Raw genomic sequence first — 17331 nt, forward strand, 5'->3', positions numbered from 1 at the left:
TAAGGGAAAATAGTTATAAATTATTAGCGGTAAGATTGTTCGGTATAAATTAAATATTCACACAAATTTGTCATTTATATTTTTTAAAAAATAATATACATGTAAAAATAAAATTTGTTTTCAAAATTATTTTTATTACAAATATCTAGGAATCCAAAAGAAATCAGGATTTAAACACATAAAATGGCGCACATGCACACATAGAGAGCCTTGAATTGCATCTCAGCCATTCTCTTTGCCCTTTCCTTCTTGAATTAGGGATTTTGCCTTTTCCCCAAATTCTGTAAGATACTCGCTGCTCTTCTTCATATCCTTCATCTTCTTCCTCCACCACCGCTTACATCTTCTCTTCCCTTATGGATTTCTCCTTTAGATTCATTTTTTTCACTATATCTCCTCTTAATCTTCGCTAACAATACTTTCCTTCGAGCTTCAGCTTGTTTTTCCCTTTTTTTGGTATAATTCTCGCCATTCCATCGCTTTCTCAGTTGGCTCTTTTGTTTCTGATTTCGTTTGCTGGTCGTTCTTTTGGATCAGAATCGCTATTGGGATTTTTGGGGTGTTCTTGGATCTGTGAGCGAAGCGGTATTGTGGGGTCTTTTTTTTCTTTTCGATCGGTATGGTAGGAGGCGGACCTCAAGTTCTTGAGCAGCAACAGCAATCTCTGCCTCAACCCCTATCGGCTGCCAACGAGGAGGCCGTTAAGAGGAACACCGACTGTGTTTACTTTCTTGCTTCACCTTTGACTTGTAAAAAGGTTTCTTTTCTTTTACTCAGATTTTGCTTGATTCGACACTCTTTTGCCCTTCTATCTTTGAATTTTTTGGTTGCGTTTGCTCTTTCTTTTTTTCTTTGAATGAGATCTGTGTAGGTTAAGATCCCGAGAGTTGGCTAGTGAGGATTAGGTTGTGGAAATTGAGCTAGTTCACTTAGAAGTCCTTTTTGAATGCGTTTGATGTTTATTTCACCCAAGTCACTAGGGACTTACTGTAATTCCTATGTTAGCTTCTGGAGAAATTTTGTTGTCAATTTCATAGTTCTCCTTAACTTAGGGTCAAATTGTGGCGTTGTTAGCCACTTAACGTTATTGTGCAACTTTGGGAGGAAAACTGTTTGTTCTTGATTGTCACGTGTATGTGTAGATGTATGATCTTGTAGCTTGTAATTGAATGCATGGAATTTAAATGTAAGGTATGATTGTTGTAGAATATTTCCTCAAATTTATCATGTGTCCCAACTTAAGTTTGCAAATTCTTGGTATTTAATACCGGATCGAGATGTTAATTGACCACTTTTTAATTCCTGGTTAGGTATACATAGTAGTTTTTAGTATCCTTTTAAATACACATACATATTTCATCACTTCTCGAGGATTCGAACTCATTGGATTTTTTTCCTACCTTTTCCCCTTGAGTTACATTTTTGTAAATCCTCAATTGAAAACATCTGATTTGTGTTGTAGGGTTATAAACAACCATGAGTATAAAAAAAAAATCTAATATGTTTCAATATATTTCTCTAACTAATAGGTTCCTCTTCCTAAACTTAATTTGGTTATGTCCTATTAATCAAGGCAGTTATTTGGCATTCACGTAGTATTAGAAAGAAAATCCTTTGATAACACTATATCCCATGATCAAGACAATTGATGTTTGTTGAAAATACACTGTGGATACAATTATATTTATCATTGATGTTGAATTGTGTCCGTAATATCTTTCTATGTGATTTCCAACAGGGGAGTGAATGCGAGTATCGCCATAGTGAATATGCCCGGGTCAATCCTAGGGATTGCTGGTTCTGGTTGAATGGTAACTGCTTGAATCCAAAATGTTCATTCCGACATCCAGTAAGTTCTATACATTTGCTTGTAGCAACTGTTTATGTTTCTAAGTAAATCCGTGTTTATAATTTCAAGTGGAACTAGTTTCTTTTTTGACTGATTTTCATCTTCCTATCTTTCTTGTTATGATTTTCTTTTAGCCTCTTGATGGCTTGGTAGGAACACCTCATTCAACAAATTCGAGTTCTCAGATTCCTTCCCAAACTTCAGCAATTCCATCCGCTCCTGTCAATTCGAGTAAACAAGGAGTCCCCTGCATTTTCTTCCAGAAGGGTTTGTGTCTTAAAGGAGATCGATGTGCATTCTTGCATGGGCCTTCTCCTGTTCCAATGAACAAAGTCCCTCAGACAACAGCAAATGCCCAAACTGGCAAGCCACCGAGTGTCAAGAAAGTTTCTGGTGGTACCCTGAGAAGTGGTCAAGAGCAGAAGATACCTCGAGCAGATTGTTCGAAGTCAATTGATGGGGCACCTCTTAAGCTTGCAACAAAAGATGAAACTGTGCCGTCAAATGTTGGTGACGTCAATGAGAAGAGTGGACCACCTGCAGAAGTGGCTGATGATGGTTCAAGGTACAAGGCTACAAATTCTCTTCCTGTTTTAAATGAAAGCTCATTAAGTAGGGCCAGTCGACTGCAACCGAGTCATGTAATAGATGATTATGGGTTACAGAATGGTAAGGATGCTGATGAGTTTTTGAGAGAGACCTCTCCAGGTTTTGATGTTCTTGTTGATGATGAGCTGAGAGGCTCTGGTTATTATGAAAGTGAAGAACAGTACGGGAGAACAAGAGGTCACGAGGGAACAAATATGATTTCTATGAATGACTATGAAATTGGTCATTCTTCTGATTATAAGATGATTTCTGATGTTGATCATGATGTTTATAACAATGTAATTGACTATGACTATGACAGTAGGCAAGGGCAGTATGGTTGGGATCGGCATAGGTCCTCATCTGAGAAGTTTTCGATGGGGTCAGCGCAGATGGATAAGAGACTTTTCCCAAAATCTAACAGTCCAGAACATATTCAGACTATGGATTTACGTCATCGTTTAAACAAGCAGAGAAGGGGAAATGGTTTGAGATCTGTGATCAATAATGAGCATACTGCTGGTCACCCTGAAGAGCGAAACTATCACGCTCCTAGGAGAGATTCTCACCTCTCTCAAGAGAACTCCACGAGTAACCGTCTCCGAGGTAGGATAAAGCTCCCAAGGATACCGTCTCCAGTTAGGAATAGCAATTTGCAGCCAGAAAGAGATTTAAACCGGGGTAGACCCTGGGGAAGATTGCTACCTGGAAGGTCACAGTCCTTGTCTCATGAGGGAAGCAACAGAGATGAAATGAAAGGCAGACTGGAAGAAGATTATAACAATGAGGGTAGAAATTTCAATGGTCTTAGTTCTAGAAGGGATAGGATGGATGGAACGTCGGACTTTGCTGCTCCAAAAAGTCTGGCTGCGCTGAAAGACAAGCATGTGGGTACTAAGGAGCAGCAAACCCTTGGCAAAAGAAAAGGCTCAGATAATGAACAATCTGGAGGTGAACTTTCGTTTGAGGGACCGAAGTCTCTTGGTGAGATTCTTAAAAAGAAGAGACAAGTTAAATCTGATGTTGACCCTCTTGTGAATAATGATGAAAGAGAACGCTGTGTCGGATCAATTGAACGCTCCACTACTCCCCTCTTGAAGCAAAGTGGTCTATCATCAACGGCCAAGCAAGAATCGAACAGTCTTGAAGGAACCAAGTCCTCTCCAGCTGAAGCTTTTGGGCTAGAGGAAAATATCGACGTATCTCATCACCTTTCTTCTCAGCTTATGCATTCGACTGATGGCCACGAGATTGAAGCTTACGATGAAACACTGGAGGAGGATCATGAATATGAAGGAGATGATCAGAGAGATTGTGAATACAAGTACGAGCAAGTCGACTATGGGGAATACAATTACGAAGAAGGTGAGAACATAAATCCTGAAGAAGAATACATGGACGATGAAGATGGAGATGACTTTGCCAAAAAAATTGGTGTCATGTCATGATCACGATCATGAGCAGCGCAGATCACTCATGCTCTTTGCTATGAACATTTTGTTTCTGAGGACTTGCATGGTCAGTTCAAGATTGAGTACATGTTGGTGGCTGCAATGAATAATCTTCTGAACCATCAATTATTGGACACTCCTCTTGTATTAATTGGAAGAGAACCGTCTTTTTACTTGATTTATTTTCCTGCTTTAATTATATTTTAACAACCCTGATTTGAATGGGAGATGTTGGTTATGCTTGAGGCATGTAGTCGTGCTCACCAGTCGAAACGAAGTAAAAGTATGTTGCAGTTGGCGAGAGTGAATGGTGTAAGAGTAGAAAGTTGAATAAGAAAATTGATATTCTTATGCACCTTTCAACATCAACTTCCCGTGATCCTCTTTTTATTTCCAAGTCTTTTATTTGTGGTTCATTTCTGTCCTTTTGATTGTTCACCTCCAATTTGTCGATGATATTCTCATTTTTTGCCCTTCAGGACCGGGGAGACTTTTGGGTATAAACAAGAATCAAAAGCAATAAATGCTCTGCTTTGCTCCTAAAGGAGTAGATGAAACTTGGAAGGAGATCAAAAAACAGGTGTATACACAAGACAGGTTACAAAGAAAACTCAGTTTCGAAAACAAGAACAAAAAAATATTACAACATAGCAAGTGACTAAAACAAAAAATGAAAAAGAAAAAAAAAAAAAACAATTGTAGCCCCGCAGTAAACGACCCAAAATTCATTAAATTTGAATATTTCTCATAACATGGTTAAAATATACTAACCCTAGTTCATTTTTATTTAACATAATGACTCGAATAGAGTCTTCTCGAGAAAGTTTGGATGGTGAGATCTTATGCACATAACTATATATTTTTATTTCAATCTTCGTACAATTTCTAGTGAATACAGTAAAAGGACGTCCCAATTTCACTAGTTTGAATAAAGAAAAAAATCACAATAATAATATGGAGAATGACCGAAAAAGGGACAACAGTGAAACTATTTGGGCTAGTTTTTTAGTAAATATATATTGCACTATGTGTAATTTAATTGTATTATGCACTACACTGCTTCTGCACTACTTCTGTGACTTATTAAAAGAGAGAGATTCATCCGTGAAAACAGTAGTAGTGGATTACGCTGGTAGGTAGATATTTTTAATACAAATGTTAGTAAACTGAATGAAGGTACAAGCGACAACAGACTTCTGAAAGCTAAGAAAAAAAGACCTCTAGATTTGATCACTATGACTTGGATAAATAAGCTTACATATAAAAACAAATATAAAAAAGGGATATTATAAACTTTTTTTACTTAAAAAAAAAAAAAAAAAAAAGGTGGTGTCAAAGGGTGACGGTAGTTGACGTGGCAAGGCAACACGTTTGACTCACGAAAGGTAAATGTCAATTACTCATTACCATTACCCCGTTTTGCCGATATTTTGGGAAACGATAAATTGGGAGGAAAAGAAACGAAAGCGTTCGAATGGGCGGTGAGAAGAAAAGAAAAGAAAAGAAAAGAAAAGAAAAGAAAAGAAAAGAAAAGAAAAGAAAAGGGAGAAGGGGTAAAAGGGTCATTTGAGAAAGGGAAAATAATAAGCCCTGAAAAAGGTTATGGTGTTTGTTTGNAAAAAAAAAAAAAAAAAAAAAAAAAAAAAAAGAAAAGAAAAGGCGGAAGTGTCAGGTGGAGGGCAGAACATGGTGGGGAGGGGGCAGGGGTAAATGTGGTGAAAATGGAATTCACAAGGTTTGACCAGTCGTTCTGACAGAGTCTGCAAAAACACAGTGTGATCTCTCTCATATTTAAGTCCGTGGTACTCTGGCATTTCATTTTGGATGCTCAGCGTTGGTTGTGGTTGTGTATGGGGAATAATAATAAAAATAAATTATATTAAACAAGTTTTACAAAATCATTAAACTCCATATGATATGAAACAATGATGAATTGTAGTAATTTTGTGAATGAATTAATAACCAATTATTTGTAACCATCTCCACCTGGGTCCTATACAAACAAAGATGAACAGAACATATAGTCAATATTATATATATTATTTAGAATAATATGGATGGATGCATAGGGAGGGAGAGGGAGAGGGAGAGAGTACCATGGAAGGAGGAGGAGGAGGAGGAGGGATGTTGTGCATCGCATTGTGCATCATGGTTCGCACGAGAGAGGGCATTTGGTCTCGGAGTTGAGAAAGCTCAGTCTTGACGCTCGAAAGCTCAGCCTGCATTGCCTCATTTTGTTCTTTCAACATTCTCACCTCTTCTCCACTGTATAAACATTCATACTCTTCTGATCTTCTTCTTCTTCTTCTATTGTTTATGCCTACACTCAAAACATCCCCCCACCAAGTCAACATAAACCCTAATTCCTTTCTTTTTCTTATTTATATATATATATATATATACATATGCACATGTACCGGAGAGGTTGGCAACCGCGGCCACGAGGTCGGCGATGCCTTGACCCTGAATGTGGTTGCGGGCTTCTTGGATTTGAAGGCGCCGTTTCTTAAGCTCCATCAGTTGTTGGTGTCGGATCTCCCTCTGCTCCTCGCAGGTCCGCAGCGTTTGAGCCACCGCCGACGCGCTTCTCTCAATGCTTCTTCCCACTCTTCTCCTCTTTCTCTCCCTCTTCTCTTTCTTCTGCCCCGACGACGACGACGACGACTCTGTATATATATATACACATATGCCCACACAATCAAATTTCAAATATATATATATACATAAAGCTCAAGAATCTGCATTTGGTAAATATATCCATCCATAAATTTTAAAGAAGCGGTAAAATAAGAGAGATTTTAAAAAGAAGAAGAAGACAAAATTAGTAAGTAAACAATAAATATTTACTTATGGGATTGCATGCTTAGATTTGTATTAATCATGATTGCAAAATTAATCCCACTTATATTAAATTCATATGGATGACTGTATCACCCAACGTAATCGGAGGGATAAGATTTGGAGGCCCCATCTGCAGATGGTAGAGGCGTCCGTAGAGGATTAGAAAGCGAATAACGAAATGAAAAGGAGGAAGGAGGGTCCTATTCAAAATTGTGGCAGAGTCAAACCCTGCAACTTTGACCCACACTATTAACTCGAACCAGGCCGAAAACGAAAGGTCCGGGCCGAAAATAATATAATAAAATCAAATTTAATAGTACCCCACACACACCCACACACAAACAAAAACACACTCACCTGAAGCCGCCGGGGAACTAGTCCCCGCCGCAGCCTCGCCCTCGGCGGGGGAAGGAGGAGGCGGAGGACCAGCAACAACAGCAACAGACACACCTCTGAGCTTCCTCTGAACCACGTCGTTTAAGGCCTGATACACCTCAAAGGCCATGTTAGAAGGAAGATTGTTGTCCTTACGCTCATGCTTTTCCATTTTCCAGTAAGACGGAATTTGGGATTGATCGCACGCGCGGGATTCGTGCTCCCGGACTTTTTTGTAGTCGCGGAGTAGGTTATCCCACTTGTCGTTGCACTGATTTTGGCTCCGCTGGCACCCCTGGCTCCAGCAGTAGTTTTCCACCCACTTCCACCGCAGCTCGCTGCCCTTTCTGGCCGTTCCTTGCTCCGCCTTGTTCCGCCGTTCCTCGTCCAGCTTTTTCGCGGTTATCAGAATCATCGTCTCTTGGAGATTCCAGTTCCCTTTGCGGTACTCTCGGACTATTACTGTCGAGGGTGAGGTTGCTGCTGCAGTGTTGATTCGGGCAGTGGTGCCCGTGGATGCGCCACCGTGGATTAGGGGTAAATGTAGGAGATGGTGGGGATGTTGCTGCTGCTCATACTGATGCTGATGCTGACGCTGTGGCTCCGTTGATGTCGTCGGAGGCTCCGACATGGCTTTGGCATCTCAGAGACTCAGGAATGGATAGAGGAAAAAGAGAGAAGTAGAGAGAAAAGAAGTGAAAGTTTTTCCTTCCTTTTCTCTCCCTCTCTCTCTGTCTTAATACTATTAATTTTATTGCTTATTTTTTCCTTTTTCCTTATCATTTTTTGTAAGTTACAACTTCTCTATCATTTTTATTTTTGTATATTTATCCTAAAATTTAATTACAACTTTACCCTTTTATATTTATGTCATCAACTGCATCTAAGAAATCAACAAATATTCAATTTTAACTTATGTCAAATATAATACATCTTTTTATATCAATAATTTATTTGACATCAAGTTTAATAATTTATTACATACTCACTCTTTAATAGGATGCCTTTTGTACTTCCCATCCCCCCTTCATTTATTGATTTTTTTTTCTAATTATATATATAAAGTTTTATTATTAATAATTTAGATATGTTTGAATAATATGCATAATTAGATGATATGATTTCTTATGAGGTTTAAAGTTTCTATTTATAAATAATGATTGTTTTGGAAGAATTAACTATCTAGTTGACGATCATGGAAATGTCTAATGAGAAATTAAGTATNAAAAAAAAAAAAAAAAAAAAAAAAAAAAGAAAGAACTAAATGGAGAATAAATTAAAAGTACAAAAACCTATCAAAAATTTGGTTGAAGTAAAAGTTCTGTTGCGTCGGAGCTAGAAGTAGAAGAGTGCCAGGTGGAAGGTGAAAGTGGGGTCCATCGTAAAACTTGACGTGGAGTGATTTTATAAGTGGTGGTGTACAGTATGAAGAGATCCTTCCAACATCCAATCAATTGTAATTGTAATTGTAATCGTAATTGTAATTGTAATTGTAATCGTAATTGTAATTGTCATTGTAATGGCCGATGTCTCCTCAAGTATTCCCAATCCTCTTTCTCTCGTTCTCCTCATATATTCCTCAACTGATCCACCATTAGATTCGCACCGCCTATTTGACTGTCGCAACAAATTCACCCTTCCAAACCAAACAAAAAAACAATCCACCAACAACCTTTCCAACCTTTCTTCCTTCTTTCTCGCGTCAACTCTACTTTGCCTTCCTGCGGATCCTTGCCATCCGATTTCGGGAGGGAGTGGGGAAATGGAAGGCCTGCTCTTACCCACCGATCAGCAGAGTATGGTCTCCTCCTTCCTCGAGATTGCTGTTGGCCAAACTGCTGAGACTGCTACCCTATTTTTGCAGGTTTTCCCCCTTCCTTTTCTTACTTTTCTTACGTTTCTTACGTTTAACATTACACATGGAATTGCCTAATTTCTTTTTTCTGATGATCCATTCTTCTCCGGTTCAATTCCACATTCATGGGGTTTTTAAAGTCCTTGTTTCATGGTTTCGCTACTACATTAACACCTCCCTATTTGTTGAGTGAATTTCCCACTGTCAACAAGATGTTGGAAGCTTCTGCATCATCTTCTTCTTCTTCTCCTTTTTCTCTTAGATTCGGAACATTGTGACCACAACTTCTACTTCTAAACTCTTTTTATTACTCCACATATTCAATTTTGTATGGACAGGCCACGAGTTGGAAGCTTGAGGATGCTATTCAGCTGTTTTATGTCGGTAATGAAGGAGGAGCGGCTGGACCACCCTCTATACCTTCTCCACCCACTACAAATGAACAAATCAATTCTTCAACCGGTCAGACATTCAAGTATGTTCGCCACCCATTTGTTTATGTTTGTTACTACCGGGTTGCTGGAGTTCGATTCATAGTTTTTTAACATTTGTTCTACAATTGGCTCAGTGAATCTGGAAAACATGTGGGAGCTGGTACATTTGGACAATATGAGGATCAGGTCCGCCCTCCCTTACCTGTTATAAGGGAAGCTCTTTATGATGATGCAATGCTGTATGGGTATGCATCTTTTTCACTCTCTTTCTTCTTTCTTATGTCCTTTAGTTGTACCTGTGATGATTTTTCTTCTATTACTAATTCTACTCTAGATTATTTGATTGCTAGTTTCCATTAGAAATTAATATAATTTCAACGGGCAGCTGCCTCATCTGCAGACTTTCTTAATCATTACTTATCCTTTCATAACATATTCATTAAGTAATTAAGTTTATCGGATGAAGGTGAACTCCAGAAAAAAATTTGATATAAAGTTGGTCAAAAGCAATGGAGTTTATACTTTGTATTTCATAAATGTAATGTGGTGTGTGCCATGGGATCATGTATTTATATGTTTCTTTTGATCGCCTAATGACTACATATCATTGATATGTAACTTTTGATTTCCCTGAATTAATTAAGCCTTGGATCCTTTAATGAGGTAACTTGTCAAGTGAATACCAAAGCATTACTCGTTTGAATGGGCTGCCTCAAAAAGTTTATTTTTTTTTTTAAATGAGCGACAATGAAAAGGGAGGATGCAAACAAAAGGCCTTCAATCTAAGTTGATCAATAAAAGAGGTATGGTACAAAAAAGGATTGTATAGGGCAGTCCATACTGATGCTAAGTGGTCATAAAAAATGATAAGAGAATTGTACTTATCTGAGTAAGTTCTGGAATTTCTTTCTTTCCAAATATACCGAAGAAGAGTTCTGATTGCATTAGTCCCAATAACTTTGCATCTTAGTATGAACCACCAGCTGCAGTATAATTCAATTTTTCTAGCATTTGTATCTTTGTGTGATCTTTCCATTTTATGTTTAAATTAGATTTTACAAGCTCTTCATTTCTACAAGCCTTTGTGTTGCATATTTTTGTTCCTACATGATACGACATGCAGTTCTGAACCTGTTAATCGATTAGCTGTATTTCCTGACATGCGGATATTGGTTAACTTTATCCAGAACAACTATGAGCTATCTGCCAAATGAATCTGGCTCATCAGTAGGATTCCGGAACTTGCAAAATGAAGTGAAACATCATGATGTTTGGAACTCGGAAGAAGGTGCAGCATCAACAAGTGGCAATTCTCGAGATAATTTGGCTTCTCTATACCGCCCTCCTAACCATTTGATGTTCAATGGGCCCTTTGAAAAGGTCAGTATTATGTCCCTTATTTTACATTGTTTCTGCCTTCTCTTTTTATTTTTATTAAAGGAAATATATTCACACAAAGACAACCCCAAGAGGAAGGGGTAGAGAGGACCCGTTCCCAAAGGTCAACTACAGGATGGCCTTCCAGTTATTAATAATCATGTTCAATGGGCTCTTTGTGTGAATTGTGCACCACCAAGAGGCACTATGCTACACATACATACAAAAGGAATAAAAAGACAAACTTATCTTCAAAGGTCCTTCGGTTTCTCTCTCTATAGATTCCACAAAAGCGCTCTACAGCACACTGCCAAACTGTCTTCTCTTTTCCTTTGAAGCATCAACCATCCATCATTTCCAAAAGCCAATCATTGACCCTCCTTGGCAAACAATCAACGACCCCAAACTCCTTATAGATGACTGACCACCCTTTATAAGCAAACGGACTATGAAGGAGGATATGATCTGGGGACTTTTCACTATTTTGACAGAGAACACAGAGGGTGAAATTGCCCAATTAGGAACTTTTTTTTGTTATCTCTCATAGATATTTAAGCTTCAAGAAGCCACTGACGATGTAAAAAAACTCTGGTCTTCTTTGGAACTTTGCTTTTCCAAATTTTGTGTGAAAACTACTGACTTACCGTCCCATCTTTAGTCTAAGGAAAGTAGACTTCGTTGACAAGAACTCGAAGGCTCCAACTTCCACTTTACCTCATCACTTTTAACATTTGTCTTTGCGGAGTTTAAACCTGGATTAGGTTGTTCCAGCTTTCTAATTCTGTGAAATAACCCCTTTCTCAGACCAAGGTCCTGTGTTTGCTGCTCTTCACACCAAGAATCAGGTACCATGGCTTCTTTTCTGAGTGAAACAGGGTAAATGTCTGGGAAGGAGCTAGACAAAGGAGATGAACCCACCCAACTGTCTTCCCAAAACACAATCCTTTTGCCATTTCCCATTTTGAACTCCAGAAACTTAGAACACTGATTTGTTTTTGGTGATAATGGACCAAAGTCTCTCTGCCCTTTCTTACTAGCAGAATTTGGCAACCTTCCAACTTCTTTGCTCTACCCTGTAAATAATTCCAATCACTTTTCTCCATATCGCCCCTTCTTCTCGAGTAAACCTCCACATCCATTTCATCAGAAGGAATTCCTTTTTCTGGTATAAAGAGTCGATCCCAAGTCCCCATAATCTGTGGACAGAATGGTCCACTTCCAACTAAAGATAAGTGGTCAGCTTGTACTTTCTATCACTCCATACAGAGTCCCTAATACTCTTTTCCAACCCAATTTAGAACAATTTTAGGATCCCTTAGTAGAGAAGCGATAGCAAGGAAGGCTACTTGGCACGGATTGAGCTAAGGTAACATGTCCGTCTTTAGAGATAGTGATGTCTTTCCACTTTTCTACCAAGACAGCTTCCATTCATGAGATCTGGAAAAACGATAGGGGTTTTTGAGACCTATCCCTTAGTAGGAACCCAATGGAGGAAGAATTTTCTGATTGGGCTGATATGTCAACACACATCCTCCCTATTCCACTTTCATCTGTATGTGATTCGTGGGTTGTGATTCAATTTTTTTTTTGTGCATTTATGCCATTCTTCAATTTACTGGATGTTTTATCTTCTTCAGGCAAAAGGTGCTGCCTGCGTCCAGGACAAGTGGCTGGTTGTAAATCTGCAGTCCACCAAGGAATTCAGCTCGCACATGGTAATATCTTCTGCCATTCTGATTCTTCTGTCTTGGTACGTTTACCTTTTTAATATGCACTTACTTGGTATTACTATTTTGTTCGTGTAGCTTAACCGGGATACATGGGCAAATGAAGCTGTTTCTCAAACCATAACTACCAATTTTATTTTTTGGCAGGTGAGCTTAATTCTAGGGTAGATTCACAATGTTCTTAAATTTACTACTTCCTGTAGTTGTTTATAAGAATCAGATCTTATTTGCACTTAGTGCATGACCTCTCAACATCCGTATAGAAGTATCTGTATGGAATTTTATTTGTTGAAAAAGAAGGAAACAGAATAATTTTTCACACAGGGAAATTTGATTAAAAATTACATAAGAGTATCTTCATTGTACATAAGGAAAAACTACTAATCAAATACTAACTTACAAGACTCAAACCCATAAAACTTGAACTAAAACCAAATCCAAACTATACTAACAAAAGTAGACCGTCTAAGAACTTAACAAATACTGGAAAGCAACCAGTACACTAGCACCAAATAGAAACTAACCACGTTAAAAGGGCTTCATCCTCAATTGGAGCAAAAAATTGACGACGAACGAACCACAGAATTGCTAAGGCCACATCAACAGCAGAAAAATGTTGAAGATGAACTCTTTATGACCATGCAGCACCTCCTTGAAGCCAAGAACCACAAAAATGCTGGAATTGAGATAGCCACACTTCAACAATCTCTAAGAAAAAACACGGCTCCTCAACCACCTCCAAACTCTTCATTCAGAGATCTTTACAGCAACAATCAAGCCAAAAACTCAGAGGCCTGATCCACCGACAGCTATATCTTGAAAAGTAACCATCATCGTTAGCCTTATCCCCAACCACTCCACCATCCTCTGCAATGCAACTATCTTGTTTTCTTTTTCTAAATTTTTTGGGGATTTAGAAACATCGGCACAGTTTAGACAAGTACATTCTCAGAATCATTCCAAATGTGCTCTTCTGTAAGATTATTTCCGTTCCCTTTATGGTAAGAGAGATTTATCGATTACAGAACTGTCTTTTAGTGGAAATTTTTCCGTCTTTAATAAAAAAGTTTGATCTCACTTTTTTTCCCATTTATATATATTAGTTTTTCTTGGTTATGTATTCAGTTTAAATTTTTAAATCATATTCTGTTATTTTTACACAGGTATATGACGATTCAACTGAAGGCCAAAAGGTTTGCACCTATTATAAACTAGAATCAATTCCTGCTGTTCTTGTCATCGACCCCATCACAGGTCAAAAAATGCACTCTTGGTTTGGAATGGTTCAACCTGAACGTTTACTTGAGGTGAATATCCTAGAGATTTTAATTATCATTATCTCAATAATGGGTTCGGTTTATCTGAAAAATGTATCTTGTGTCCTGCAGGATCTATTGCCCTTCATGGATGGATGTCCAAAGTATCATCATGTCACCTTATCTCATAAACGTCCAAGGGAGAGTTCCTTGACTCCACCGAAAGTTAAAGGTCTAGTTTTTTATTTATCTCACTAATGTTTGGTTATTTATTCTTCTTAGGCCTTTTCTTGTCTGATGGGATTGTAAATATGGCAGATTGATGATGAATGTTCTCTTTTATTTTGGGAGTTTAAATTTGATAGATTTAAATGCTATTCGTTTGTTTTTGCCTCTCCCATTTTCATCTGAAAACTGAAGACAGAACATATTCCATTAAAAAAAACCAACCTTTATGTGATTTAATGTTACCTGAAGCCTTCTACCTAATTTACCGACAACCTCTCAACTAACTGAACAGCTATTTTAACTTGTAACTATTGATTCGCCAATGTTATTGAAACAAATGCAGATAATCTGATAGATGAGTAAAATTTTTGAAATTTTTATTCATAATTATGTGCAGAAGAGGATCATGAGGAGGATGAGGAAGTGCAACGTGCATTGGCAGTTTCTCTGGAAGGCATAAAAGAAATGGTCAAATTATCTTCTGAGGATAACAAGGATGCAAAAACTACTGAGAAGGAAGAAGAGAGGCGCCCAACTTATCCACCATTGGCCGAAGAACCCAAAGGTGACAGAAATCTTCTTTGCAGGATTGGAGTCCGTCTTCCTAATGGACGTAGATGCCAAAGGAATTTTCTCCGGACGGATCCAATCCAGGTAATACTGATTCTTGAGAGCTGCAATTGCATTCTAAATTTCTTCGGTTAATTCATCCACTTGGGCCTCAGAATTTGCTGCAACTTGTACTTGTTACTTTTCATTCTTTTCCTTTGCTTTGGTCCAACTATGTAGACTACTAAACAATTATATGATTTCAAGCACAACCAAAAGTAGTTTTTTCTATTATTATTATTTTTTTTAATTTTATTTTAACCCAACTCAGCGTGAACAAACATGGTCTTATAATTGAATCCAACTCTTATGATTGGGGTTTCAACCACTTCTGCATAACGAAGGTACATCTCTGAGGGCGTTTTTCTGTTGCAGTTGCTTTGGTCTTTCTGTTCTTCTCAGTTAGAGGAAGGGGAGACGAAACTTTTCAAGTTGACACATGCAATACCAGGAGCTACAGAGTTTCTAGACTATGATACCAAAATGACATTTGAGGAATCAGGGCTTGCCAACTCAATGATCTCTGTCACTTGGGACTGAGAATCAACATAGTTGGGGAGTTGTGTGTAAGTAGTCACTCACTGTATTTTGTGCTATTTCTTTTTCTTTTTCCATTTCGCCCTACAAAAGGGGCAGGGTTGTGACTACTCTTTATATTACAGGAGTTGAATTTACCATTCTCTGCTTCCCCCCCTCCCATGCATGTGAGCGTGGATGTGGTGCTGGTCTATCTGACTTTATTATGGGTAGTGGTAACAATGGAAAATTTCTGGTGGCTTTTTGCGGTGTCGTTTTGCAATCTTAAAATCCGAGAAATGTAAACTGGATTCACTGGACAACCTTTGAGGCTTATTGATAATATATATAAAGTTCTAAATGTTGAGAGTTGTCTTTGACGATGCTCATTTATCCCAAACTGCAGGAATAGAAACATTAATCAGAGAGAGGCATCATCCATTTGGTTTACAGCACAAGGTATTGTCCTTCACTATCACCGACTGTCCCACCTAATTCTAAATAAGCATTAGTTGCCCTAAAGTGTTGCTATTAATATCTTAAGTATCAAAACAATAAATATTCAATTGGGATAATAACTGGAAAAATAACAATAACTTTGATTCTTGAACTATTTCATTAAAAAAAACAACATTAGTTGTGAAATAAGCAAAACCACATATGGACCAGGACGACGGTGTTTGGTGTTTGATGAAATGATAGAATGATTTTAATTTGGTGTTTGATGAAATGATAGAATGATTTTAATGGTGGATAATGTAATTTAACTCTAAAATCTCCAATCAAATGGGTGTTTAAGTATTTACTTCTCTAAGAAATAGTGGGTACAACAAAAGGGAAATACAGGTTTTGTCACGTGTATGCGTAATAATACTAACCGAATAAATTAAAACATTATTTGCCAAATATCAAATAAATCTTCCAACTCTACAATTGTATTAAAGTCCTATAAAATACAAAATTTAATTTTTGAACTTCCCCTAGTCTTTCATTTGAAAAATGGTCAACGAAAGTTTTCATCTTCACGCGGATTTAAAGAATAAAAATTGTTTAATTCCAAAGTAACGAAGCTTAAGATATCACTGTCCGTTAAAATTTTACATAATAAAACTCAAATCACAAAAGATCCAAATGTTACTTTCAGCAATTATAAATAAAATATGAAAGGAAAGACAAACAATACTTTTGCCCTAATCTTCGTCCTTTTGTTTTTGTTTCTCTTAGACAGTCCCTCGTACCGTGACGCTCTCTCTGTTTTTCTCTTCCTCATCCACCTTCGCAGCCAGCAGTTGAGAGGGATATCCACACCAGGTCTTCCGTTTTCTCGTATCCATATCTTTTGATATTATATCGTTTCTTTATCTTTCTTTTACTTTCCGTTTCTTCGTCTTCTGATTTTTTTGGTTCAAATTTCTCAACTGCTGTGATTTGGGAAGACTGACAGCGTTTTTTGGTTCGTTTTGGCTCACCAAAAACTTACGGAAATGAAATTTTTAAAAAAACTACATTAAACAAAAGGAATTTGTTTCTGTTTGGTTTAGTTTGGACTATTAATTTTGTATCCTTATGCCCTTAGTCTACGATGCTTATAAATGGCTGTTCATATTCATATTTGCTTTAGATTTAAGAAATCCACAATGTACTTGAATCTTTTTCAATTTCTAGCTTTTACATAATGTTTCCTTTGTGAATCCTCATTATTGTTTAGACGTTCATTACCTCAATGGATTCTCAATTTCATTTTTGAGACATGCAGATTTTTCTGTTTGAGCCCTTGTTCCTTTTAACTATGGGGGTGTGTCATAGTTCATTTGAAATATATATTTAGTGGCTGTTAAATGAAAATTGCACATAAGTTCTTCTATGTTCGGTGATGGTCCTGAATAAATTTGACTACTTATATCTGATTAGCTATAACAAGTTGGTTGTGCAGATAGAAGAAAACCAGAGATGAGTATTGGTGGTGAAAAAGGTTCTGCATCAACAAAGACACCAGCAGACTTTCTCAAATCAATTCGGGGCCATCCTGTAGTCGTGAAACTCAATTCTGGTGTTGACTATCGAGGTATGTTTGCTTCTACTTTTCTTTTCCCCTGGATAAGTCTCCACATGTTCAATCTTGTTTCATTTCTATTCCCAGAATTGTATTACTAAGAATCTGATAGATGATGTAAAAAATTACCTGCAAATGTTGATGCACTATCCTTATTTTTTTTCTTCTTTTT

General features: G+C 37.6%; 4 protein-coding genes across 5 annotated transcripts in view; 3 read left to right on the forward strand and 1 right to left on the reverse strand.

The window, feature by feature from the left end:
- Window positions 1–183: 183 nt before the first annotated feature.
- LOC111800409 (zinc finger CCCH domain-containing protein 17-like) lies at window positions 184–4253 on the forward strand. Of its 2 annotated transcripts, none has more exons than XM_023684094.1 (4): window positions 184–456; window positions 538–757; window positions 1739–1849; window positions 1984–4253. In XM_023684094.1, exons 2-4 carry the CDS (start codon window positions 620–622, stop codon window positions 3883–3885), a joined length of 2151 nt encoding a protein of 716 aa, XP_023539862.1. In that variant the 5' UTR covers window positions 184–456; window positions 538–619; the 3' UTR covers window positions 3886–4253. The 2 variants fall into 2 exon arrangements, with proteins under 2 accessions (XP_023539862.1, XP_023539870.1); XM_023684102.1 differs by having other exon boundaries at window positions 187–283.
- A 1548-nt stretch (window positions 4254–5801) lies between these two features.
- LOC111800420 lies at window positions 5802–7811 on the reverse strand. Its single transcript, XM_023684109.1, has 4 exons — window positions 7087–7811; window positions 6306–6554; window positions 5985–6208; window positions 5802–5881 (listed from the first exon to the last, which is right to left on the reverse strand). The coding sequence occupies exons 1-4, from the start codon at window positions 7733–7735 to the stop codon at window positions 5855–5857; spliced, it is 1149 nt and encodes a 382-aa protein (XP_023539877.1). The 5' UTR covers window positions 7736–7811; the 3' UTR covers window positions 5802–5854.
- Window positions 7812–8673: 862 nt separating this feature from the next.
- Window positions 8674–15486, forward strand: LOC111800431 (plant UBX domain-containing protein 7-like). The gene is made up of 11 exons (XM_023684120.1): window positions 8674–8968; window positions 9298–9434; window positions 9528–9638; window positions 10581–10773; window positions 12408–12485; window positions 12576–12644; window positions 13661–13804; window positions 13886–13985; window positions 14379–14635; window positions 14966–15156; window positions 15253–15486. The coding sequence occupies exons 1-10, from the start codon at window positions 8867–8869 to the stop codon at window positions 15128–15130; spliced, it is 1356 nt and encodes a 451-aa protein (XP_023539888.1). The 5' UTR covers window positions 8674–8866; the 3' UTR covers window positions 15131–15156; window positions 15253–15486.
- LOC111800438 overlaps window positions 15259–17331 on the forward strand; it is a 4181-nt gene continuing 2108 nt past the window's right edge. Inside the window, exons 1-4 of the mRNA XM_023684131.1 lie at window positions 15259–15407; window positions 15513–15565; window positions 16331–16417; window positions 17040–17171. Coding sequence (XP_023539899.1) covers window positions 15289–15407; window positions 15513–15565; window positions 16331–16417; window positions 17040–17171 — 391 coding nt within the window. The 5' untranslated portion in view covers window positions 15259–15288. The remainder of the gene's footprint in view (window positions 15408–15512; window positions 15566–16330; window positions 16418–17039; window positions 17172–17331) is intronic.

This window comes from Cucurbita pepo, chromosome LG01 (assembly GCF_002806865.2).
Source record: "Cucurbita pepo subsp. pepo cultivar mu-cu-16 chromosome LG01, ASM280686v2, whole genome shotgun sequence".
Taxonomy (NCBI): domain Eukaryota; kingdom Viridiplantae; phylum Streptophyta; class Magnoliopsida; order Cucurbitales; family Cucurbitaceae; genus Cucurbita; species Cucurbita pepo.